Below are 27,514 nucleotides of genomic sequence, written 5' to 3' on the forward strand. Positions count from 1 at the left end.
TTATGAATATAAGTTTGAGAAACCTTGTTATGTACATAAATTGATAAGGAAGAAATTTATCATAGAATTGTTACTTGGTTCTTCTATTTGCCAAATCATATTAACTTAACCTCCTTTAATTTTTTGAAAGCAAAAAATTGAAAGGTGCCAAAAGGATTTATCATTAGTTGTTAGTTAGAGATTGTTTTGACCCTGGTACTTTAGATTGCTCAGAATGAGTAATAGATATGCTTTTATTTATAAAGTGGGAGAAAGGGCTGGATGTGATGGTACATGCCTATGATCTCAGTGATTTGGGAGGCCAAATCAGGATGATTACAAGTTCAAGGCCAGCCTCAGCAACTTAGCAAGACCCTGTCTCAAAATAAAACAGAAAAGGTTGGGGGTGTAGCTCAGTGTGAGGGTTTAATCCCCAGTGCTGCAAAAAATAAAAATAAAATAAAAATCAAGTGGGAGATAGGTTAGTATAAATGAAATATGGAAACAGAGAACCTGCATGATACTTTAGGTACATTCTTAAGTAGATCATTTTGAGGAAAGGTTACTTAAGAAGTTAATTGAAGTTGATTCCTTTAAAATTGTCCACACTCATGAACCCCTTGGAAAGTCTTAATATACTCACAAGGGCACTTTGTAGACACTGACATAAATAGTAGGACTATGACATGGAGGTTAAGAGCATGAACTTTTGAGTTAGTTGGCTCTATGACCTGGGCAATGCATCTATTAACATCTTAGCTTAAGCAATCTCATCTATAAAACAGGAATTAAAGTCTACCTCATAGGTTATTTTGAGACTGTTGAAACATTTAGTAAAAATACCTGGTATAATGGTAAGCTCACAGGAAATGGCTGTATTCATAGGCATCTTCAAATCAGTGCTCAACCAAGTATTAATTATCTAGCAAATCTTGAATCAGTCATGTTCTTTCAAAATTGTCATTAAATCATTTGTTATAAATCTTTGAATTTAAAAATTAAATTCTCTTTTATCCCTTTGAAACTAAATATTGTGCTCATAAAGGAATATGCTGTGTTAAACCTAGGTATGTTGCAGTTTGGGTTTTTTAGTCTACTTAGTTGTCTTACTCAGACTAACTTTTGAAAATATACTGTACTGCCTAATGAGTTAGATTTTTGAATTTTTGTGAAATTTCATAGAAATGACTATAAAATGGTCTCTTTTGATCTTGTTGCTTATAAATGATCCCAGATCTTCTTAAATATATATCAGCAGTAAATAATTTTTACATGTGAAATACCAGGTGTTTATTAGCACTGCAAATATGCAGACATTCATCAGAAAGAAATATTGAACCAATCAATTGAAACAAACATGTATCAAAGCATAGTTAGCCTTGAGTAACCTCCTCAAATGGAAGTTATTATAAATAGTATCTCTTCTTAGTGTTTATTTGTAGCACAGATGAGTTCTTTCAAGCAGAGTCTATTTTGAGAAGTACATTGGGAACTGGAAGACATTCCTGGTTAGGTTACATGAGAAAGGAAGGGGCAGATAACAAGGGCTTAACTTTCATTTCCTATCTCCTGATATGAAAATTTGATACACAGAATTATTAATTATATCAATATATTAGAGCTGGGTGGGGTAGTGCACACCTATAATCCCACCACCTAGGCAGGTGAGACAGGAGGATTGCAAGTTCCAGGCCAGCCTCAGCATCTTAGCACTCTTGGGGGTCAATCCTTAGTATTCCCCAACCCCCAACCCTCCCCCCCCAAAAAAATTTGAAGTAACAAGGAATTGGCTAATAAGACATAAAGATAATTATAAAGAACATAGGAAAAGTACATAAAAGGAGCAGCAGCCACTTGTCCAGCTAAGATAGACTACCCAAGGAAGAGTTCCCCCTCCACCCCAAGGCTGAGATCCCAATCTTGATGGAAATGGCACAGCTGTGGCTCCTTGGGTGGCAGAGAAGTCACTGTGGTGCTGTGTTGGCTGAGCTTTCTGGAAAGCTGTCCTTTGGAACTTGCTGGAAGTCAGCCCTCTGGGGTGCCAGGAAAAGTTATTCATAGGAAGGTGTTCAGTTGTAAAGCACTCTGCTACAGAGCTGTCCAAGGCTGATGCTAGGGGAAGCCGCTGGTCACATGAATTACAAGAGCTAGCCATTGGAGAAGATGCATGCCCCAAGGGAATTCATGCTAGAGAAAACCATGACTGCCTTAGAAACCTGTCAAGCATGCACACCAGGCTCAAAAGCAAAGTCTTTTTTCTCCTATACTCTCTCTTCAGCATTCTTTGTGAACAAAGCTTATCATCATGCCATCTGTTAGAAAGGAAAATATTGAAATGGCCCAGCTCCATTTTTCGCAAAGCTGACAAAAATCGTGAGTTTGGATTTGAGGAACAATAATCCAGTAAATGTAACAGTCGATCATTTTAACTACTTGGTTTCCCTATATACTTTTCTACTCTCGTTTGAGCTCTTATTCAACAATACAGCTATATTGTTACTTAACAAGGTGCAGACGTTCTTACAAATAAAGTTATTAATCTTTTCTCAGAATGAGTAGATGCACAATCTCAGAATCATTATATCTCTCACTAGTATTAATTACTCCACAAATTCAGTCACACTGAATATTCTCTCATGTAAAGATTAAATTGCAGAGTTATTTTCTAACAACTTATATATGAAGTAGAAATGGGAAGGGAAAGATAAAAAGAAAATGCTTAGCACATATGCATCCATAAAACAAGCAAATAGACAACATGTAAAGCTACTAGTCTTTTTTTCTACCTTTGGTCATGAAGTCATTAATCAGTAGTTATGGCTTCTTTTTGCATAACCAATTCCATATTTTGCTTGCCTTCAGTGAGTCCTTGGCTGGTTAGAATTCTTCACTTGGTAGAGTGACCCAAATCTACATTTTTAAAGTGTTTTAGAACCCAGATTGTCCTTCCCTTTTTGGCGACTATAGTTTTTTATTAACTGCAGTATTGGACATGGAAGAACTAAGAGATGTACCCTCCAAATGAGATTATCAGAGTTTTCAAACCAGTTATCAGAGTGACCCAGCATTCAAGATTGTCACTTTCATCTGAGTTTAACCAGATCTCCTCATTTCAAGTTTCAGAATTCCATTCGTTTGTTTGTTTGTTTTTGCAGTGCTGGGGATCAAACACAGGGCCATACACATGCTCTGCAAGCACTCTACTACTGAGCTACACCTCCTACCCCAGAATCCCATTCTTTAACCAGTCAATGATATAAATTTTGAGGAATTGGACTATACAGAGTTTTGCTCCCATTTTAAGTTAGCAGTCTACACAAATAGTTTGCCTTTGATTTTTCAAAAGTAAGAGCTTTTTTTAGGGCTGTGATGGAAGCTGTGGTTCCTATACTGTCTTAAGCTGAGGGTTCACCGACCTGAGTTTGCAATTTTCTCTATAAATGAACAGGCTGTCAAATTCATCCCCTCATCAGAATTTTTATAGTCGGCTCATTATTGCCATAAGGTTAAGATTAAGTGTAGCAGTTACCTGGGCTCCCAAGACACTGGCTTCAGTTAGCACCTCATCATAGTGAACCACAATGATAGCTTGATTATTGTGATGGCACTACAGGCCATGGGTTAATAGCTTCCCATTCCTGTGGCAAGGAACTCAGCACCAAGCTCAAACCCAGACAAAGTGGCCCAAGCAAAACAATCCCAAAATCTTATTCTTGCATTTTTGTGTCCACGAACCACTCCCAATGCCAAAATCTGTGTCAGAGTGGTATCAGTCACAAGAGAGAAAATAATAGTTTGAACAGGGAAAGTTTAAAAATTAACTATTGTTGCCTCCAGCGGGAGATTATGGATTGCCTCCTTATTAAGATTACAAGGAAGTAGTGAACTCTAAAGAATATAGAAATAGCAGATTTAAGGAACAACTTTCATGCTGAGATGAAGTATTCTTTCTGCCTATCCACCCACAAAGCTGAGATCCAGACATTGCTGGGGAGGACGTGACCGTAGTAGAACTTGCTGGGTTTCTGCCCTCTGGGACTCCTGAGAAGCTATTCACAGGACAGTGACTCATGGAAACACTGTGCTACAAAACCACCCAAGATGAGTGCCAGGAAGCGGATGCCACCTTATACTGCAGTTGCTAGGCACTGGAGGAACCTGGTGCTGAAGAAGCACTATGCACAGGGAAGCCTCACTCACTGGGATTTTGCCCACCAAGCTCAAGAGAGCCACAAAGCCAGAGCCATTTCCTTCTGTGCTTTCTCTAGCGCTTTCTACTGACAGAACTTAAGATCATGCTAGCTGACAAAGGGAAAATACTTAAAAGGTCCAGATTTATTTTCATAGAGCATGGGGGGGGGGAGGTATATTTGGAGCAGTGGGCAATAATTCAGACACTGGTACACATTTTTTTTCTTTCTGCACTGCCTCTACAAATCTAGAGTAAAATTCAGCGTTCAGTATTATGATGTTCCTAAACTTATGATGAACCTTTTTTCTTTTCTTTTTTAATTCTGATCTTAATTTGGGCTTGGCCCCATCCTCTATTTTAAGTCTCTACAATATCTATAGAAATACCTATGCTAGATCCTTAGGCATATGTAAAAGATTATGTTTACCAGTCAAAAGACTATAGTGCTAGTTATCAGGCATAATTATTTTCCTACATAGAAAAGCAGCTTTCTGTTGTTGTTGTTGTTTATTTTTATTGTGATCAAAAAAACATAAAATTTACTTAACCATTTTTAAGTGAACAGTTTAGTGTTATAAAGTACATTTACATTGTTATAAACACCAAATCCTCATTTTTCCCCTCTCCCTAGACCCTGACAACCACCACTTTACTTTCTGTCTCTGAATTTGATGACTTTAAGTGCCTCATACAAGTGGAATAAAATGGTATTAACCTTTCTGTGACTGGCTATTTCACTTAGCATAATGTCTTTAAGGCTCAATCATATGTGAGAATGTTACTCCTTTTCAAAGCTGAATAATATTCCACTGAATATACATATGTCACATTTTGTGTATCCATCAATAGACACTTTAGTTGATCCCACCTTTTTGATCTTGTGAATAATGCTGTAGTGAACATGGTTGTAAAAATATCCATTTCAGTCTCTACTTTCAGTTATCTTGGGTGTTATTTCCAGAAGTGGGATTGTTGGATTAAACTAGACTAATGCTAAGGTCTTTCATGACTCTGGGCCCTATGATGCTGTAATTAGGATATAATACAAAGAAGTAGTTATTTAACTGTATAATATTAATTATTTGAATATGATAGCAATTCAGAAGGAAGATACCAGTATGGTCTGGGGCCAATCACATAGACTTCCTAGAAGAGACAGAACTTACCCAGGCCCTGAAGAATTGACGGGACTTGTACCTGGTATAGAAAGTGTCAGACAGAGGAAGCTGCATGTGCTCTAGGAACTTGTAATTGTACAAGTGGCAGGCAAAATAGAAAAGTCTTAACTGCCATTCAGTCTAATTGGAACTCAAAAGAATGAGAATAACTCATCATAGATGTTCATATGATCTATTGTTCTTTTTATCCTTCCTAGAACAGGGATTTTACACAGACATTTAAACTCCCAAGTGAAATTCACAGTAATACTTGTGAGCTGATAACGTGGGTGTGCTGACTCTGTGCCAGTAGTAGATAAACCCATTCAGGAATGCGTTTTTGCTTCCACGCTTTGAACATCTAGTAAACCCACCATATTTTATCTTTCATGAAGTGAACCTTTTTAAAGCATTTACTTTCTTCATATTGTTGATCCCACACAGGAAGCCATTGTTAGAAGATATAACCACTCTCCTGAATATAAAATTGTAATGGGAAAATAGATAATTATTGGGAAAAGATGTATTTTTACTCATGAGAGGTAGGGCTTTGTGTGCGTGTGTGTATGGGGGTGGGGGGTGTGCAAATGTTTTGGTTTAATGGTGGTTCCTTCTGGAAAGAGGCAAAGGACTGAACAGAAGAAACAGAAAAAGAATATGGTAAATATAATTTTGTAAAATACCTTAAAAATAGTTTTCCATTTCTATTTTAAAGTGTTTTCTAACAAAGAACTACAACTTCTTTTTCAGACTGCACTGGCACATTTAGAGTCTCTGGCAGTGGACGTTGAGGTGGCCAATCCACCAGCCAGTAAGGAAAGCATTGATGGTCTTCCAGAAACACTTGTTCTTGAAGATCACACTGGTAAGGGCAAAGCTGATCTCAAGTACTGAATGACACGTTCTGCGTGTTTAAGTATATTATCTGTGCACCTAGAAGATGAAGTACTTGACTATTAGAAACCATAATCTGGTTTTCTGTAGAAATCAGATGCTCACAACTTTTACCTAGTAGAATATTTTTAATTATAGCATGGTAGGCTGAGTCAAATGTTCTCCAGTCAAGTTTTCTACAAAAGCAATGCTTATTACATGCCAAATTGTCATGTATTATGCAGAAACATGCTTGCCAATTAATCAAAGTCTAGTTCTTTTGTCTTGCATAGGTATCATTTGTGAGTCAGTATGTTGATTTTTAATTTTATTAAATTGAACTTTATATGATTGATAGATCTAAATTGTTTATTGTTTTCAGCTATTGGTCAGGAACAGTGCTGTCCAATCTGTTGCAGTGAGTATATTAAGGACGATATAGCAACAGAGTTGCCCTGTCACCATTTCTTTCACAAACCTTGTGTCTCAATTTGGCTACAGAAGGTGAGTTTTAAATTTACTTTTTAAAAATTAGTATTTTAATAGTTTCTGCTACACATTAATGATAATAGTGTCTTTTAAGGCTTTTTTATTTAACTTTGAAATAAATATTTATTTAGTTTGAAATACAGCAGCTGGGCACAATGGCATATACCTTTAATCCCAACAATTCAAGAGGCTGAGCAAGAGGTTTACAAGTTCAAAGCCAGCCTTAGCAACTTAGCAAGAACCTAAGCAACTCAGTGAGACCCTGTCTCAAAATAAAATACAAAAGAGGGCTGGGGATGTGGCTTAGTAGTTAAGCACCCCTGGATTCAATTCCTGGTACCAAAAAAAGAAAAATAAAAAAGAAAACACAGTAACTATATAATACATTCTTTTTTTTTTTATTGTAAACAAATGGGATACATGTTGTTTCTCTATTTGTACATGGAGTCAAGGCATACCCTTTGTGTAATCATAAATTTACATAGGATAATTTTGTTTGATTCACTCTGTTATTTTTTCCCTTCCCCCACCTCTCCCACCCCTCTTTTCCCTCCATACAGTCCTTCCTTCCTCCATTCTTACCACCCTCCTTAACCCTAACCCTAAACCTAACCCTAACCCTAACGCTAACCCCTCCCACCCCCCATTATATGTCCTCATCCGCTTATCAGTGAGATCATTAGTCCTTTAGTTTTTTGAGATTGGCTTATCTCACTTAGCATGATATTCTCCAGTTTCATCCATTTGCCTGCAAATGCCATAATTTTATCATTCTTTATGGCTGAGTAATATTCCATTGTATATATATGCCACAGTTTCTTTATCCATTCATCAACTGAAAGGCATCTAGGTTGGTTCCACAATCTGGCTACGGTGAACTGAGCAGCTATGAACACTGATGTGGCTGTATCTCTGTAGTATGCTGATTTTAAGTCCTTTGGGTATAGGCCAAGGAGTGGGATAGCTGGGTCAAATGGTGGTTCCATTCCAAGCTTTCTGAGGAATCTCCATACTGCTTTCCAGAGTGGCTGCACTAATTTGCAACCCCACCAGCAATGTATGAGGGTACCTTTTCCCCCACATCCTCGCCAACACCTATTGTTGCTTGTAATCTTGATAATCGCCATTCTAATTGGGGTGTGATGAAATCTTAGGGTAGTTTTGATTTGCATTTCTCTTATTACTAGAGATGTTGAACATTTTTTCATATATCTATTGATTGCTTGTACATCTTCTTCTGTGAAGCGTCTGTTCATTTCCTTAGCCCATTTGTTGATTGGATTATTTGTATTCTTGGTGTAGAGTTTTTTGAGTTCTTTATAGATTCTGGAAATTAGCGCTCTATCTGAAGTATGAGTGGCAAAGATTTTCTCCCACTCTGTAGGCTCTCTCTTCACATTACTGATAGTTTCCTTTGCTGAGAGAAAGCTTTTTAGTTTGAATCTATCCCAGTTATTGATTCTAGCTTTTATTTCTTGGGCTATGGGAGTCCTGTTAAGGAAGTCTGATCCTAAGCCGACAAGTTGAAGATTTGGACCTACTTTTTCTTCTATAAGATGCAGGGTCTCTGGTCTGATTCCGAGGTCCTTGATCCATTTTGAGTTGAGTTTTGTGCAGGGTGAGAGATAGGGGTTTAATTTCATTCTGTTGCATATGGTTTTCCAGTTTTCCCAGCACCATTTTATTTTCAAAAGTATCTCAAACAAGGAAGTCTTTGATGCTACTCAAAGTGAAGTGTAACAGCAAACAAGTGTTCTGCTAATGTAGCTCGGTGTACCCAAAAATAATGTGAGAGAATTTTAATAACCTACCAGGTATCTCCTATTCTAGTTTTTATATACTGTCCTTCAATACTTACTTAATAATTTTTAAGTCTATTTGAACTACTTAAAAAATAAGAGTTTTACTTAAATCTGCTTACTTGCAATAAGAGTTTTGCATAAAGGATATTTACCATCCAACTCAGTAGGAATTCTGAAATTACTTTTGCTATTCTTTTACAAAACTTTATTTTCACATTTTTCCATTTGCTACCATCTCTTGTGTTCTCCTGCTCACTTCTACCTTTCTCCTCACTAATGCTCCTGCTCCCCAGACAACTGGTATTCCCATCCACTGATTTATATGTCCACATTTTTTCCAAGTTGCCTAAACTCTTTCACTAATATTTATAGGAGTGATATCTTTTAAAAACTTTTATTATTTTTAATAGTATATACTGTTTTTCCTGCTTATTATTTTGCATACTTATCCTTGAACATTTTTTTGTTTGACTTTTCAAATTATTTTATCAATTTGCTTCTTATCCCCAAAAGAATCCACTTTAGTGTGCAAATCATGATTACATTAAATTTATGTATTATTTTAAAGAACTACTGTAGAATGCTTTTAGAGTTAAATGTTTATGATCTATGATACTTAATTTCAGTTAAGGTCAAAGTTGTGTAATTGATTACTGCCAGATTTCTTTTTCTTTTTAATTTCTTAACATTTGTTAAATGATAATTATGATGATATATACATGACACAATGTGAGAACTAAATGAGACAATCCATAGTGCCTGGAAGATGGCGAACGCCCAGTGAATGTTAAAAAAAATACCATATCAAATCAAAACTGTTATTAAAAATTAGAGATGGCTTTACTAACAAAAGCACAAATATAAACAATATATGATACAACTTACAAAAAAACTGCATCTTACCAACATGATTGCCATTTGGTTAGTATCGCCTGTGTGGTGATCAGGTGTATTTCAAGTCTCATGAGACTTCCTGCCTTCTGGATTGGGGCATAAACTTGGATTCAGAATTATTTGTAAATACTGTTTCCTTTGATCTCTTCCCTTCCCCAGAATATAATTTGGAAACTAGAATTCTAGATGATTTTTCTTAACCTGTTTTTTTGGCATTATGTCAATATACCTGAATGGCTATACTAACACTATATATGCACTTTTCTAGGACTTTTGTAAAGGTTGAAGTATATTTCATAGTGAATTGATATAGTGCCTGGAAAAATAGCAGTAAAGTTAGTAGTATTTAAAGTCAGAATTAAATAGAAAAGAACTACAAAATAGCAAAGTGCCTATATACAGTTGTGGTGGTAGCAAATGTTATTAAAATTAGTGGGAAAGAACAAAATGGAAAGCCATCAAGTATTGTGTATGCCTGTATCTATAAGGTCTGTTTTCTCATCTCATTTCCACCCCTGTGTATGAGGCCTTCACCCACATTGGCTTGACTACTGTGGTAGTTACCTACTTTGTGTCCACACCTCCATTAGACATATTATCTAGCTCTGATCATGTTGCTTCCCTACCAATAAAAGGTTGGGGGGAGATGTTGAGATTGAGATTGAGATTGATTTCTGGTCACCTGTTGAGATGGAGATTGATTCTGGTCACCTGTATAACATTTCTGTTTTGGCTTTCAAGATCTTTTATGACCTCACCCCAAACCTCTGTTTTCATATTTACTCATCTGCATATTTCCTTGTGTTTCTGTGCATTTGTTTTTGAAGCCTGTTGTGATTGTCCTTCTATACCATCTAATAGATGGTCTTAGTAAATGCAGTTGAAATGCCACCTTTTCTATTTTTATCATAACCTTTCTTTAAATTGCCATGATAGTTTCAGAGACTTTAGAAGGATCAGTGTTCCGTGTGCCTACTGTGTTTCAGGCACTGCTAGATGATTCTCCCATTTAATCCTCACAACGCGAAGATGTATTAGTATCCATGTTCTCATTTTCCAGTGATCATTACTTATTCAATGTTACATAACTAGCATGTGGTTGACCACGTCTGCACTCATCTGTCTGATTCTAAAATGTTGCTGTTAGGGCCCAATCTCTATGACAAGTAAATGTTAACTGAATTGAATTCTTAAATTGTAAAAGTGAAATATGTTGTACAGCTTTGAACTGTTCTTGATTTTGCTATAACCCAAGGTGATGTCCTGTTGAGTCTCTATCCTGTAAGAAAACAGCTTAATGAGAAATCTTTCCCAGTTTCCCCCAGGAAACTTTCACCTTCAATAGCATGATCTCTTCATCCTCCTTTCAATCTAGATCTCTTTGGGGAAAAGACCAGATTTGTAAGGCATAATCTTTCATCTGATGACTTCTCCCTAGTATAAAGGCTTTCCCTTCCTTCCCTCATTCCCAGGTTTGCCATTTGATTGACTTTGTCATTTAGAAAGTATCTTAATGCCAGGCTTAGTGGCACACTAATCCCAGCAACTCAGTAGGCTGAGGCAGAAGGATTGCAAATTCAAGTCCTGCCTCAGCAACTTGGTGAACCCTAAACAATTTAAGTGAGATCCTGTCTAAAACACCAGTTTTACCCAGTGATAAAACACCTCTGGGTTCAATTCCCAGTACAAAAAAAGAGAGAGAGAGAGAGCGAGAGAGGAGAAGAAGTCATCTAACTCTAGTTCTTCTTGGAAAGGAATTAACATGCCTTCTAAGAAAGGTCTGAGGTCCATCTTTATATATATATATATATATATATATATATATATATGAATTTATATTTATATATATGAAATTATATATAAAGTCTATATATATGCAAAGTCTGTCATAACAAATTTGATAAGTATGTGTATGGTTTCTTTAGTATATGCATAATAGATGAAATAATAATAATTCAGGTCATTCTTGATCTAAATGCTGACCTCCATGAGGAAATGCATATGATCCTTTGCTCACCCTTCACCCTGGGCCTCAGTGCTAAGCATGGAGACTCTTAACTAAAACTTACTAAAGGTGAATTTTTTCTTTAAGTAATACTGGGGCTTGAACCCAGGACATTGCACATGCTAGGCAAGTGCTGTACCACAGAGCTACATTCCCAACCCTTGGTGAACTCTTTTAAATGTACAGACATAATCATTAGACATCTCTAAGAAATTAGGGTCTTACAGGGTGCAGAAGAAATAACATTAACATTTTGTCCTTCTGTATTGTATGGGTTTCAAATTCATTTGGTTTTAGTTTTGAGATACTTGATTTGTTATTAGGATAATAAAACTATCTTTTTCCTATTTAAATACTTGTGTGGCAGTTAAGATGTTTCTGGTGGTTGTTAACTTATTTTTTTCCCTCCAGTCGGGAACATGCCCTGTATGCCGCCGTCATTTCCCACCTGCAGTTATCGAATCATCTGCAGCTGCTTCCTCCGAGCCTGATCCTGATGCCCCACCTTCAAACGACAGTACTGCAGAAGCCCCCTAAACCTTAATGGTTGAAACAAGATCAGTCTATCAAAGTTAATCTGCAAATTCCTTCTAAATCTGATGTGCAAATAATTATATATAAATATATTGAAAATGCTATATATAGTATATGCCATAGTTTAGAAAGAGAATATTAACCTTTCTAAACTGAATTTAGGTTTGCAGAAAGTACTAAACATTTTCAAGCTGAATGTTAAAGCAGTGCATCCATTTTCTTTAGTTGAATATGTTGGTATTAATTGTAAAGTCAGGCTTATCAGTTAACTCCAAAAGAAATAGTCATCTACGTGGCATACATTATTGATTTTGTCAAAAATTCTGCCACTACAAGATTATAGCTAAGCTCTCCTATTTGCATCAAATGTGAAGACTGTGATCACAGCAGTAGTAAAATTTGGTTTCATTGGAAATAAATGGAATTCTAAAGCATGCCTTTTTCATTGGTCCCTTTGCTTTTGCTCCATCCAAACCTCTTGGTTCATAATACTGGAAAGCTTTTGAGAAAGGTGTCCACTCTTTCATCTTTGCCTACAATTAGAACTTTTCAGAATGCCAAACAAAGGCCAAAATTTTGATCAGAACAATACAAAATTTTAAAATCTTAGATATATCCCCCTGAAATGGTTTGGTAGTAAAATCAATTATTTCATAAGTAGTAGATGTGCCTAAAGGTTGGTAAAGCATATGAAGAATCTGGTGTGCTCCGTGCTTGGTATAGTGAGGTGAATTTGATGGTTATATGAAACCCTTTCTCAGCTGATAGCCAACCTTTTTCTACTGGGTTAAAATTTTACCTGAAGGTCCAGAACACTCTTGGCACATTTGTTTAATAAACGTTGGATATAGTTAAGGTAATTTTAGTTCTGAAATATTTTGGAAGGTCTGAAAACTTGGACAGGGTCATCTTTGTAATTATATAACCCCAAACCAAAATGACACAGCTTCTCCTTTAGGTGATCGCATGCATTACGCAAGTTTGTACAAACATAAGCTTTATAGTTAACTTGAAGATGTGATTTGATATCAACACCAGAGAACAATGGCTTTTAGAAATCACATTTGAGTAAAATAGCAAAGCACATAGTTAGTGTACATCCATCCAGGTGGTCCATGATAATTTTATTTGAAGAATATTTATATGGCTTCCCAATTACATTTTGTGTAATTTCTCTTGAGTATTTAAATTCTGTTTCTTTTTGCCATTCTTAAAAATAAATGAATTTTCACTGTTGGCACATTTGAGGCTTAAATATAAGGAACATAACACTTGCATTCTAATTTTTGCATATATTGTAAATGTGTCTGGTATTTACAGCAAAATACTGTGTATCCTTTTATGGGTAAAACAAAAGTGAACTGCATGCATGTAATGTGGTGAATTTGTAATTTAGGGGTTCTTTGGGGCTTCTGTGACTTTGGAAATGCTTACATTCAGGCCTTAATGTTGCATTAGCTAGCATGTTTTCCTGCAGATGTATATAGTCACTGTTGTATAAACTAATCTTTGCTTGTTTTCTACTCTGTGATCTTTCCATACCATATTTCATTGATGATCAGTTAGTGTCAATGAGTCAAATCAGATTAAAATAATTCTCATATGTATATTGTGGAAATTCGTGGCTAATGTGATTTTTTGTTTGTTTGTTTCTTTTCAAGTAGTGTTGATCAGTCGTGACACTTACTGGTTAAACTTACATTGTTACAGATATGTCTGTAATAAGCCATGCATTATATTTAGGCAGTATTAAGGGACCTTGGTTTTCATCTCCTACATAGCAGCTGTCCCAAAGAAAATATTTCTTCTCTGCCTGTTAAGATTTAGCTAGTATCTGCCAGTTGTTAAGAGGTTTTGGTTCCAAACTCAACCACCAATGTTGAGAGCTGACTTTAGATAGCTGTTGTACTTTTTGCTTTCCATCTGTTACTGTCCTTCATTGTTGGCTCCCTACTATCTATAAACAGCTGCTATGAGGGGAAAAAGTTAGTTTAAATTTTTTTTAAAGGAAAGTTGAAGTTTTAGGATTTTCATGATAACAAGCCAGTATAAGCTGAGGCTGACAAGTTCAGACCCCAAAATATTATTTGATCTTATCTTGGATCCTTTTGAAAAAGTTAAGATATATGAAGGCAAAAAATTAGAAATAAGTATGAATATTATTAATAAAATATTGTTTATCTTATTTCTCTATTTTATGTTGTGACTTGACCTAATAATTTTATTTTTTGAACATTTTCTTATTTCTTGTAATATGAATGCTGATATTTAAAGTTAGATTCATGTGGTTTTTTCTTTTGTGTTTCTTAATTGTTTATCTCTGAGCTAACTAACTCTTAAGGTTATTTGTGATCTGGATTTATATATATGCTGTTAAATATATATGAACTGTTTAAATGGAATGCAAGTTTTTCAAAAGCCCAGGTCTAAATGTAATGATTGGTTTATTGTTCTACAACCCCAGCCCATCATCTTCCGTGTAAATCATAAACAATAAACAGGATATACTTGGTGGTCATTTCTAATATTTAATTGTGTAATCATGTCACTTCTATAACATAACCCCTGCAGGGGTTAATAGCAAGAACACAACTAATAAGGAAGTCTAGAATAGGCTTCTGTCACATGATTTTTTAATCCTTGATCTATAATCTGAGAAGGCCCTACAGAGAACTTCCTGAAGTAGTTGGTGGACTTCTGCTACTGAGGGGACTCTGAAGGAGCAGTTGCCCTCTCCTCCCTAACGTTCTCCACATTTTTGTAGGTTTCAGCAGAGCCTGGTTTCCACATTAACTCAGTACTGCCAAAACTCTCAAGTTCAGGATGGGGGTCCACCTCATTTATTGTCTTTCTCCAAATCTAACTTGTGGTTTACAAAGGGTTCAAAGACGTCACCCATTTCGGCAGGGTCAGTTTGGGTGCTGATTATGTACACCTTATTAGACCAAAACTCATAGTTTTGTTTTCCCCTAATAGAATAGATGTGCTAGGAAAAATACAATCCAGAACTAGAAATAGCAATGGTCCACCTCTGCTATGGTGCCACAGTCCTCTTGTGATTACATCATAATGTTTATCCAGACACTGCAGGATGGAGTCACTTGGAACCTACAAGGGATGGGTTTCATTGTTAGAAGAGTGTCACCTAGCCAAGTGTGGTAGCACACACCTAAAATGCCACTGGCTCAGGAGACTGAGGCAAGAGGATCAAAAGTTCAAAGCCAGCCTCAGCCACTTAGCGAAAACCCAAAGCAACTTAGTGAGACCCTTTCTCAAAATAAAAAATAAGGGGCCGGGGATATAGGTCAGTTGGTAGAGTGCTTGTTTTGCAAGCACAAGGCCCTGGGTTCGCTCCCCGGCACCACAAAAAAAAAAAAAAAAAAAAAAAAAAAAAAAAAAAAAAAAAATTAAAAATGGGCTAGAGATGTGGCTTAGTGGTTAAGCACCCCTCTGTACCAAAAGAGAAGAAGAGTCACCAAATTTCTCTGTAAATAACACACTTACTAAATTAGAATAGTTCTGTCTCTTGTGTGACCACCTATTTATATCCTTCCCCTGGCTTCATACTTTTCTGAAATCTTACATCATATCTTTTCCAGACCAGCATGGTGTTGATTCTTTCAATCCCTCTCTTAAAATACGTTGCTCAGAACTAAACACAATTCTGTAATCCCATTAGAACAGAGTTCAGGGCCATTATTACCAACTTCAAAATGATTCTCTGTGACTGACATGTTGTTGTTACCACCATCATTATTAGACAAGCATTATCACATGGTTGTCTCTTGCTGAAAAACTTGAAAGGCATTGCTGGTAAACCAATGTCCTCTCCTAATCTTACTGACATAATTTTTTCTTAGCCTAGTTGAAGGATGACATTCATCCTTACTAAATTAACTTGTAAAGGTGTTTGTGACTTGATTCTTTTAGTCTTGTGTCATTTCCAATTTTGATAAAGCATGCTTTCAATATTTAGTAGCTTTGTCCAGATTATATATAATTATTATGTATAATTATTGAGTCAAACAGGGTGGAATTTACAAACTCAGGGAAAGCAGCCTAGAAAAGAATGCCATTAGAGACTGTTCTCCAGATGATGTTAGTACTTCCGGTACAGTTGTTGAAGCAACTACCAATCACTTCATGTACCCATTTTTTTTCTTTTCTAAAACACCATAAAAGTTGTGTCATGTTTGGCAGTCACATGCACTGTCGTTGGTAATAGCTTATTCTGGTGTATATTAAGTCAAGAAGGGAATGAAGTCTGCCGAAATGCCTCATTCGTGGGTGACCACACTACCTCCTTTTCCATCTGCTCACGTGGCATCTGTTTAATAATTTGCCTTAGAACTTGGTAAGTGATCAAAGTCAAGCTCATTTAATAGATATTTGGATCCTTGTTCCCCTCCTTCAAAAATATTTTATTTGAAATAATATGAACGTGACAAATCACATAGTTGCTCTATTTTTTTGCTATAAAGTAATGAATATAAATTTGTTCAGGGATAAAAATTTGAGAAAAATTTTTTGCTAATATGCAGAGTCTTGGGGAAATATACTAGGTTTCTATTATTGTTTTTAGCAGTGCCTTTTGGAAATGGATGAACATTTCAGTTATAAATCCTTAAAAGCATCTTAATCACTTCAGGCATTCTGAAATTTTGATGGAAACAATAATTAAAACAAATAGTTTAGTTTTCTTAATTTTATTAAAAAACTATTAGACTAACAAACTTACTGATAGGAAAGAATGTGGCAATTGGCTTCGTCCTTTTGTGTGTGTGTGTGTGTGTGTGTGTGTGCTTGCTGGGAATTGCACCCAGGGCGCTGTAACCACTAAGCTAAGTCACCAGCTCTTTTCTATTTTTTATTTATTTTGAGACTAGATCTTACTAAAATGATAAGGCTGGCCTTGAATTTGTGATCCTCCTGCCTCAGTCCCCCAACTCTGGGATTACAGGCATGTGCCACCATGCCTGGCTTCCTTCTTAGATTCTCAGCTTATTATCAATATATAGTTTTTGTAGTGAAAATTGTCAGGGAGAGACCTTTATCTTTTTACTGATCTTTGTCAGTAAGTAAGAGAAATTTTGCTAGCCACTATCTATGATTTCTTTTCCTTTGATCATGGTGGCACTTTAAGATTCATTTTTAAAATGCATTTATACAAAATATGAATAGTTTCTGTCTGTGAAGTACTAATGAGGCTTTGTGTGGAGAGCTCTCTGCCTTAGCTATGTTCATAATAAGTTTATAGGGTTGGTTAGTTGGTTGTATTGTCCCAACTTCACACACACAGAGTGAGTTCCAGAGATGGTGATGAGTCCTGAGGAAGATCCTGAGGGTTCTTTCCACTTCATACTACCTTTCTAGGTAGGAGCAGCCTCTCTAGTCAGTAGTAGTATTTAAGTTCATGGTTTGAAATGCAGTCTGAGTTTTTTAAATGAGAAAAATCTGATCTGTTTCAAAATTCTGGAAAATATTTTGTTTTGCTTTACTATATTACCATCAGCCTTCCATATCCATGGATCCAGAGGTTCTCAGTTCACAGATGGAGCGAGGTATGGTGGTGCATGCCTGTAATCCCAGTGGCTCAGGAGGCTGAGACAGGAGGATCATGAGTTCAAAGTCAGTCTCAGCAAAGAGCAAGGTGCTAAGCAACTCAGTTAGACCCTGTCTCTAAATAAAATACAAAATAGGGCCAGGGATGTGGCTTAGTGATCAAGTGCCCCTGAGTTCAATCCCCAGTACCAAAAAAAATAAAAAATTAATTCACAGATTCAGCCAACTGCAAATGAAAAATATTCTTTAAAGTGTGTACTGAACGTGTAAACGCTTTTTTCCCTTGTCATCATTCCCTGAACAATACAGGGTAACTATTTACATAGCATTTACAGTATATTAGGTATTATAGGTAATCTAGAGATGTTTTAAAGTACGGTACATGGAGAATGTATGTTGGTTATATACAAGTACTACTCTGCCTTACACAAGAGACTTTAGCATCTGTAGATTTTGCCATCCACAGTCGTCCTGGAACCAATCTCCTGTGGGTACTGAGGGACAACTACATTTTGCTAGTGTTCTAGACATGTTTATCTAGAACAAAATGATGACCAAAATTCTACCTTAGTCTGGTTAGTGAAATTTCTTAGTTACTGGTTAGATCAGATAAGAATTTGCTGCCTTCGCCTGATAATTTGGGATCCTTAAATTACTCTACAGACACTGCCTCTGACCCAAGAGGTGTGTCACAGCCTCCTATTGCCCATGCAGCCAACAAGACCCAATTACCACAAACATAGCACACCTACCCGCAAGTTATCCCATCAATGGGAACTTGACAGAGGTTTTCCTTTTTATTTCAGTCCTTAAATTCCATTTGAATTATTTCTAGCCATTTAAGCTATGTCCTGGTCCTACTTGTCTAGCCCCATTTTCTTGTTAACCCATGTTTTACAGACAATCCTTGTAAGGGACTTCACTCTGAACCAACCTACTGATTTGCCATTGGCCTCAACAAATTATTCTTTCCCTTGACCTGACCCAGGGATCCCCCATCACTAGTATTTACAGTATCCTGGGGTTGGTGACTTATCAGAATGCCTGAGTTTTTATTTTAGTTTACATTCACATTTAAAGCAAATGAAGATAGGAATGAGGAGCTTACAAGGTCAAACTTGTTGCAAAAGCAAGTTCCAACCTCAGCTAGATGATAAGGCTATTCAAAAATGAACAACCAATCATACCCCACATCTAAATGAGTTAATAGCATCTCAAAATTTTTTAATTTTAAAATAGCTCATGAAAACAATGTGTTAGGACATGTCAAAGGGGCATCCTTCCTGAATCTGCTGAAAAATCTATTGACCCATCCCAACAAATTAAATAACCTGAGCTGCTGTACACTTAATGGTTATCAAGTGCCTATTTTGACAACCCTGTGAACAAGATAGACAAAATCCCTGGTCCCCCAGAAGTGTCCATTGTGGGAGAAGACTACTCCATGTCTCCATCCTCAGCCCCCATACAGCTGGATTCATTCTATAGGAAGGAGTTCGTCTTGGCCTGGGGACTGCCTGGCATTGGACCTTAGAGGCTCTTCTGTGGTTGTCCAAGCTAGAAACAACCAAAGCAAGGAAAAAGGGTACGTGCTGAGCTCCCCAAGGTGATTCAGCTACCAGCAAACACCATCAAGCCCAAAGATCTATAGCTATGTTGATGTACGTTGAAAATCTCTTAGGGTCTGTGCCCTCTGGCCCCAGCAAACCATGATGCCTCACAGCTGAAAATTTTCAAAAGAATTTATTATCTTGAGATGGGACAAAGCAGAATGTTGTGGAATATTGTGGTACAAAAGATTGTATATTTTGGTAACCATGCTGGTAGACCAGGGCTAACATAGTGAACCCTGCAAACACTCTTACTCAGGGCTTGACAAGGAGTCAGCACCACTGTAAAACTTGCTCCTAAGTGAATTTCACAGCAGCTGAATGAGCCACAGGTCACCAAAGGGACTAAATGTTCCACAGAAGTACAGTCTTATGAGGACGGCCACTGCCTGACTCAGCCAACAGTGTCATGGTATACAAATGTGCCAAATTGGCTGCCAAGGCTCATTCAAAGAAGGCACAACCCTGTGGGGTCTTCTTTCTCTACCTCTCATTGCTGTGCAATGCATTTTTCCTTCCATCACCCAACAGAAAAAGGGGGTGGGATTTGGAGAATCCTGTAAAGATTATGTAATCCATATGTAGGAAGAATAGAAAGTTGCATTAGATGGGTTCATCATAATGTCTGCCTTGACTTGAATGAAGACCTCCTCATGGTCAAGAACAGCAAAGGGTCTGTTTACCCTGCTCACCAGCTAACAGGTTTCCCAGATTCTGGTAGAATATATGAGAGACACAGACATTGTTTCTCAGGCCCAGCTGGCAGCCCGAGTTTCATAACTGCATCAGTTCCTTCCATTCACCCTATCCCTCAGGAATGATACAGAGGTTGGCACAGGTAGATGCTGCGTACACAGGGAGTATGTGCCAAAGCCAAGAAAATGGGAGCTTAGGAAATCCCTGTCTCATACGGGGCTGCTGGCAAACTTGCCTCGGGGCAAGACATTATCTTCATTGTTTTGAGCTGCAAACAAATTCATCCTCTGACCTGGAACAATATACCTCCCTTCTAAGACTGCTATACAAACATCATTGGAAAGAGTATGGAACAGCTATCCACACTTCTTGCCCAGAAGACCTTTGAAATAGTAAATGCATAAATAATTGTCTCCCAACACCCACAGCCCCTGCTAACAGGCTGGGACCATGCAGGGCCCAAGAACCCATTTTTCTCAGTCAGGGCTGATTGGACTGTGACTGGGATCTGATGCAAGGCCCATCCATTCTGAGGTTGATCATGGTACTAAAACGAAGCAGGCCAACCAGATTGTTGAGCTAATTTAGGTTGGGAAATGGGGAGAGGAAGCCAAAGGGTTGCACGAGGAAGGATATAAAAATTGTAAGTGGTCATGACATGCTGAAGTGACAAGAAAAAACTAGAAGTTACTAGTGGGAAAAACCATGCAGGACTGGATTGAAGAGGAAGCCAGCTGCGATGGGAGAGGAGCGGAACCTCATCACTGAGGGAAGCATACAGTGAAGACATCCTTATGGCTCGCTCCTTCCTTTCCCGAGGCTTCCTTATTTTCCATCCCCATCTGCCACCCACAGAAAACACCGACCTCCATATAATCACACATGCACAAGCCATTACTGGAGACAAGGACTGTGCCTCAGTGAGTAAGCTGTAAAGATTTAGGCCTAAACCTATGCAGAAGTTGATAATTACCTATTAAATTCCACCAGAAATAAGCCAAAGAGGCTCAGGAGAGATGCCTGGACATTAAATCATTTTATTCTCCTACCTGAAAAATAGTAATAATGGTGATGATGATGATCTCAGCAGATGCAGAGGTTTATATTACTTTCAAACCCATCACAGGAAGAATTCTGCCTCTGCCATTTTCTCTCTTCAAAAACAGTGGTATATACCCACAGCAGCGCAACACCATCCACATGCGTAAATGAGTAAGAACAATGATGTGCTCAAAGGGAGCCTGTTGTATTTGTACAGACTGGTAAGGCCTGGGTGGAAAGCAAGGTATAAGTGAGTAGAGGTAAGTGTCAAGTCCCTGCTGTGTCTTCCCACTCTGTGGGCCTTGCTGTGCCCTAGTCGGTCTCTGTCCCAGGCAGCTAATCCTTTGGTGAGTGAAAACCCAGGACCTTAGCATCTCCAGTAACAGACACCACGGGAAGCAGAGACAGCAGAGCCAGACCACTTGGCAGAAGATTCCCCCTATCCCTGGACTGCTTTGTACTTAGAATCAATGAAAAATTAAGGGCATAAATCACCACTGCATTAGCTCGCTTGTGGAGGAGAGTGCTTTGCCCAAGATCCTGGTCACAAGACACTGGATAGAGGAATCGAACTCAGGTCTTCAGGCTACCGACAAACTTTGTCACAGTGCCCAAAGCTGTGCTGCTGCTGTGGACCCACTGTCACCCTCGGGTGAGTCAGGCATCAGCTGAGTTAGTCGGAAGTGAAGGCTTCACTTCATAGGTTGTGTTTACCCTCAAACCTGTTCTACCCATAGGTGCTCATCTGCCAGCAAAGTGGGAAAGGAATGACTTAAATAAGCAGTTGAAGAATTTCGTTAGTGAGTTCCTGTTTTTCTAATTCCATCTGGGGACAATTTTAAGTTAGGAGGCAGGGGGTAGGGAAACAGGGATATTTGTCAGAGCCTGCTATGCAGCTGGTCCTTTACCAAAATAGAAGTACAGGATGAAATTTCTAGCTCTTTAAAAATGACAACACTGATTAATAATCCCTAGGAGCTGGTGATTGCTTCATGGTCCTGAAGTAGGAAACCTGCTGGGTTTTAAAAAAAGACAGTGAAGGGAGCATTTTGTCTTGTAAATTGAGTTCTCTGGTGACCTGTTAATGTCAGAGATAATCTCTACAAAAGTGAAGATAAGCTTCATTGCACCCAAGGAAATACAAATTTAGGGCTTCTTCAGTCTGGGAAGAGGCACTGTTTACACACTCTAAGTTCTAAGGGAAGGTGTTAAACCCATTCCTGGCAGTTACTCCAGAGGTGGCAGGCACTAGCAGATTCTCACTCCTCTGCTTCTTCCCTCCCTCCTCCTTCTTCTTCATTTACTTCTGTTCTTTTCCAGCGAGATTGACCATTTAAATCCTAGATTCACCGCGTACTGTGAAATCTCAGAAAACTTATTAACCTCCATGCGTGCCTATTGCCTCACCTATAAAACAAACAGATGGTATGTATCCTGTAGGGTTATGAGGATGTGCAAAGGACCTCAAATCTGGTACTAGTGGATTTCCCATGGGAACTCTTTGCCCTTCCACTTGTTTCCTTCCTTGTGGAGGGAACTCCACTGCTTGGCCTTGGTCCATTCCCTCACCTGCTGGGAAATGGCTTAGTTTGGTTACCATTGCAGTGAACAAAATTGGCATGCTTGTCTCAGCTCCTTTGTTCCCCCACTTGGGAGCAGTTGCCTCTGCTTTACAGAATGGATGGGCTGTCTAAATCCATGTCCACGATTAAGAAGAGCAGTATTGCCCTTGGTCTTGCGCATCAGAGTTCCTGATGTCTGAGTGAAGATCAGAGTGAACCCCAATCCCTGTGTCACCCATGGTCTCTAACCTTCAGCACTGCAAGTGGGCTTAACAAGATCCCCCAAAGGGGTCCCAGACTCCTATGGATGGGGTTATTCTGGGGCTCCGTGGCTGGGTTCTGGTTCCAGGAAGACAGCCAGAAGAGTGCATTTTTCCTACTGACTAGTAGCATATTTCTTTTGCAAAGCTGAGTCAGATCCACAGTCTCACTGACTTAGATTGACTCTCACTCTTATCAGACACAAAGCAATAGCAGGGCTCAACTTGATCTCTGTGTAGACTTGTGTCACCAAGTGCCACCTCAACTGTATGGCACTCAAAGAGTGGGACAGAAGGTATCCTTTACCCTGTGCAACCCATTGGCTGGCATCTAGGGCACTGATATCTCAAATGCATGTGCCTGTGTCCTCTGAGGTCTCATAAGAGCGTTGCTCCACCACCAGTGGGCCCCATCTGTCTGTGTCCTCTCCTGTTTTCAGTCTTCAGAACCTCCCACCTTTACAGGTTGGTCTGAAGGCTAAACTTGATGAACAATCGGAGTTTCTGGTGCAAAAGGGATTTCTCTCCTTTTGCCTACAGCACTCTTCACTACGGATGGTGTATGGAAGGCAGGGGTGCAGCCCAAATGGGAAAAGATCACATCCTAGGAGTATAGTGAGTACTGTTCAAGAAGTTCAAGGGAGGGTATGGTTGGAAAATAGGCTGTTCTGTTTCAGAACCTTGCCTATAACACGTCTAGAGAATGAATTATCATTCACATTTTCCTGCATACTCCAGATAAGACTTGCATACACGGTTACCATCAATGAAGCCCAACAATCAGCTCTGATAGAGTCAGTGGAGACCACTATTCACAGGCAACACTCGGGTGATATGCTCTCAGGAGTAATGATGTAATGAGCATTAAATAAAGAGAATTAGGCAACTGCAGAAGTAAGAAGGTCTGTGGCGTTCCAAAATCGTTTCTGAAAAGCCACACATCATGAGTAATAACAGTTGAGACCTGCCTTCTCCTCGCTATGGGCAATATGAAATTGGCTAGGGATGTTGGGCAGGACAATAAAGAACATGAATAAACGGTTCCTGGACAGGAAGAAGTGGTGCCTGGGTAGGATGAAAAGTCTTCACATGTACTGATTAGATCAAAAACATGAAAGGATTTCATCCTTACTCATTTGTTCTAAACCTTCACTGATAAATCACAATATCTCATGCAGGCCCATGAGTTTTGTAATGGTTTTGAACTAAAATGGCTTCTATAGTTGACACCTAACAAAGTATTTTTCCCAGGATCTTGCACACCCTAGACGAAGCTCTGGAGAAAGGCAGGTACCCACAGAAATAAGCCATCTCTCCCTCTCAGCAGTAACACAGGTGCTAATTTGGTCACCATCTGGGACTCCTTTGTCTTATTCTTCAGTTTGTTTGGAAGATCAGGGAAGAGAGATGCTTTTTAACTAGGTTCCTCAGAGTCTCCAGAAGTAAACATTCAATAAATGTTATATATTGTCATTTTCTAAGCTTTTTGAATACATTTTATTTTCCTTTTTTTTTTTTTATTCCCCAAAGCTTCCTTTCCTTTAACTTTACAATTTCTGTGAGCTATGACTAGGTCCTGTTTATTTTTGTTTGTTTTCATAATGATTCCAGAGATCTAGACAATCTCCACAGTGTGCATGTGTGTGTACACACACACACACCTTTTCTTCTAACATCCTTCGGTAGTTGGACTAAATGAAAATTCCACTGCTTCCCAACCATTAGCAGCACTTCCCTTGAGACTAATGTGTCACAGGAGAATGATGAGCCCAAGCTCCTGATCTCAGTTCTTAGGTCCCAAGGAAAGAAAATTTAAAGGCAGACACAAAAAACCAAAAGAATTCCATTATAAAGTGAAAGCAAAGTAAGGCTCAAGTGAAGAACACTCTTAAGAGCGGGTCCTCTCTGAGCAGAGAACAACAAAGGAAATGTGATGTGACATCTAAATTTATCTCCTGATGTTTACCAGGAGATGTGTGTTTCCCCTTCTGCTGTCTTCAACAGTCAGATGTTCATCTCCCCCTTTATGACAAGTAGGGAAGTTTTTGACCCTAGTTGATCCTCTGCAAATGTCATGGCGACCATCCCATTCAGGGGGGCTTCATCTACAGTCAATTCTATATTAATGCAGGTGCTGGGGTCAATGACCAGGCAAATTTCATCTTAGTACACCTGCACTAATAATGAAACGTCCTTCTGAAATACACTGAGAAACCTATAACCATAAATCCCCACTTTACAAGGACTCAATAGACCCAGTCAGTAGTGAGCCCACTGAGATTTCCTTCTTGAAATATTTCCCAATTTGTTCCCTTTGTTTCCTCGTGTTTGTTATCAGGGTTATTAGTACACCTGTTATTCTACAAGTTACTTGATTGCTCATAAGAGACAATTTCAAAGAAACCCTGTGACCATGTTATATTATTGGTTCACATTTCATTGCTCATTACAAACAACTACCAAATAGATAGACTGAACCTGGGCCCTGACTTAAGAGGAAGAGCACAAAAGGAGAGTGTTCCTGAGTTAAAAAATCAAATTCAGGGGTGAAGGAAATCTACGTTAGGACTTGATCAAGAAGGCCAAAGGGTTAAAGGAAGGAAGTATTTGATATAGCAAGCTGGAAGTAAGTTAAATGTTCAATGGTGGGACAATGATAAAGCAAATGAAACCAACCAAAGAACTATATGGAATCATGGTTGAGAGACAGAAAGAGACATGGAGTAGGGCTTATGCAAAACCAAACAGGGAGGAGAGAGTAGAGGAGGTAAGTTATAAATGCATGTTCTGTGGACATAACTGTGTGGGGCATATCAGAGAGGAGCTAACATACTAGAGGTCCTGGGTTATAATATTTGCTGTTGCTTTTCTCAGACTGAAAATGATGTAATTATGTTACTTTTTATTTTTTCCACAGGAGGCATAGCCATACCTTTCCAGCCATCCTCAGCCCAGGGATCTTAGCTTCCCCTGCCTGCATCACACTAAATAGTCCCACCTTACCATGAAACCCTTGTTTGTTGTCTCTCAAGGAATACTCTGAGAATGATGCCAAGGAATCTGCATTATAAACAGGTTCCTGGGAGATTCTTTGTGCATACAACATTTTGGAGAAATATTGCTCAATTTTTGTACCAAACTCATTAAGAAAACTGAAAGACTCCCTTGGAAATTAAGGGCAACTTCCTGATAACTATTTTTCTGCATCCCCTATTTCCTGGTACAGAGTATATCAGACTCATGTGAGTCTCTGGTTCCCCGAGCCTCTGCACTCATCTAGCTAAATCTGCATGTGCGTATTCCCTGCCTTGCTTCTCACTCTGCCTTCTCTTATGAAAGTTTGCTGTGTCCCTGAGCCCCCCAATGGTGACTTGAGACAAATCTCTAGCTCCCTCAAAGCTGGCTTTGAATAAACCTGTTTTCCTGCAGACCTGACTCAGGAATTTTTAGTGTAGCAACAATTCCCTCTGGTAACAAAATCACAACAGGATTTCTCTGATATTTATTATATCTTGAAGCAAAATTAATCTACTGAAATTATTCCTTGTGCGTGTTTGTATTTTAAAGAGTCAGTGAATATAGTTTTATTTATTCTCAAAGATAGGTCTGTCCATAAATTTTCATTTATAATTTGCTAATGCTTTTGTTTGGAAAATTACCTGAGAACCAGCTCTCCTGTCACAGGTCTCCATTTTGTTTCTCTCCACTTTGAGGGCGGATTGGCCTTTCTGGACATAGCCTACTTTGCTTCTTTGATCCCAGTGAAACAGCAACTGTAGAACACCAAGGTCCTGAGACTGGGTTAAGGGTTTTAGTTTTAATTCTCTATTATTGCAATGCCTAGAAATACCCAGTTATGATCTCAAACTAAGGGTGAGTTGTCCAAAGTGTCCTGAGCTCACAGGACAGCAAAGATCCAGCAAGGCCTCACCGCACTCAGCTGAAGGGTCCCTTCCCACTCCCATCCTCCTTTAAGGCAGAAACTAAGAGCTCATGCTTTCACCCAATCCCAATTGCATTTTGCCTTTTTTAAAGAAATCTAAGAGACAAGAATTTCCTAATCTTTCCTGGAAACATGGAAGCAAACAAATATGTTTTCTAATACACTTATGTTCTTCCCAGGGATTCACCGATAGCACAAACCTCTTACTGCTCTTTCTTGGGAGGGTCCTTACCCACTGGGCAGTCTCTAATGCTAGATAGGTGGCCAGCCAAGAGCAGGTGGGTAGAGGAAGGACAATAAAGGGCAGAAAGCAGAGGTTTGCCATAAAGAAAGTCCATAGGTCACAAGACTGGGAAAAATAAAGAACTTTATCAAAGCAGGCAAGAACAAAAGAAATTCTTGGGCCAGCTCTAATACCTGCCTGGCTGGGGAGGAAAGAAACAGCCATACCACTCTTAGCTCCGGAGACATTCAAAGTCAAATTGGTGGGAAGGTGGGTTTTATTCAAAGCCATTTTGGGGGAAGTTGGAAAAAACCTTGTTTCAAAAGTTCCAGCTCCATAAACTCTTGGAGGAAGAGAGGACAAAAGACAAAATTCCACAGGTTTCAAACAGGTTTTCACTTCAAGGAATTTAACAGGTTTTAACTGCTTCCAAGTCCTGGAGGCCTTCCTTATCACGTCAAAGGGAATAAGGACTTCCGGGGGCAAGCATCTTCATCTTCCATTTCCAGAGGGGGAGGGCATCCCAAGTTCAGTCTTTAAAAAAAACCTCTGAAAGGCCAATATCAACCTCTCTGAAAGTCTGTCCTGAACTTGTGTACTCTCCATCTTCTGACAATCTCCTTTCTGCTACTGTGTGCTACATGCTTGAAATCCTTCCTGTGGAGTCCCAGGCGACAGAGGACAGACAGAGA

General features: G+C 38.6%; 1 protein-coding gene across 1 annotated transcript in view; it reads left to right on the forward strand.

Moving 5' to 3' along the window:
• PJA2 (praja ring finger ubiquitin ligase 2) overlaps nt 1-14,452 on the forward strand; it is a 70,659-nt gene extending 56,207 nt beyond the window's left edge. Inside the window, exons 8-10 of the mRNA XM_079143521.1 lie at nt 6,079-6,193; nt 6,584-6,705; nt 11,803-14,452. Coding sequence (XP_078999647.1) covers nt 6,079-6,193; nt 6,584-6,705; nt 11,803-11,928 — 363 coding nt within the window. The 3' untranslated portion in view covers nt 11,929-14,452. The remainder of the gene's footprint in view (nt 1-6,078; nt 6,194-6,583; nt 6,706-11,802) is intronic.
• Nucleotides 14,453-27,514: the final 13,062 nt, after the last annotated feature.

Source organism: Sciurus vulgaris (assembly GCF_902686455.1).
Source record: "Sciurus vulgaris genome assembly, chromosome: 6".
NCBI classification, from domain to species: Eukaryota; Metazoa; Chordata; class Mammalia; order Rodentia; family Sciuridae; genus Sciurus; species Sciurus vulgaris.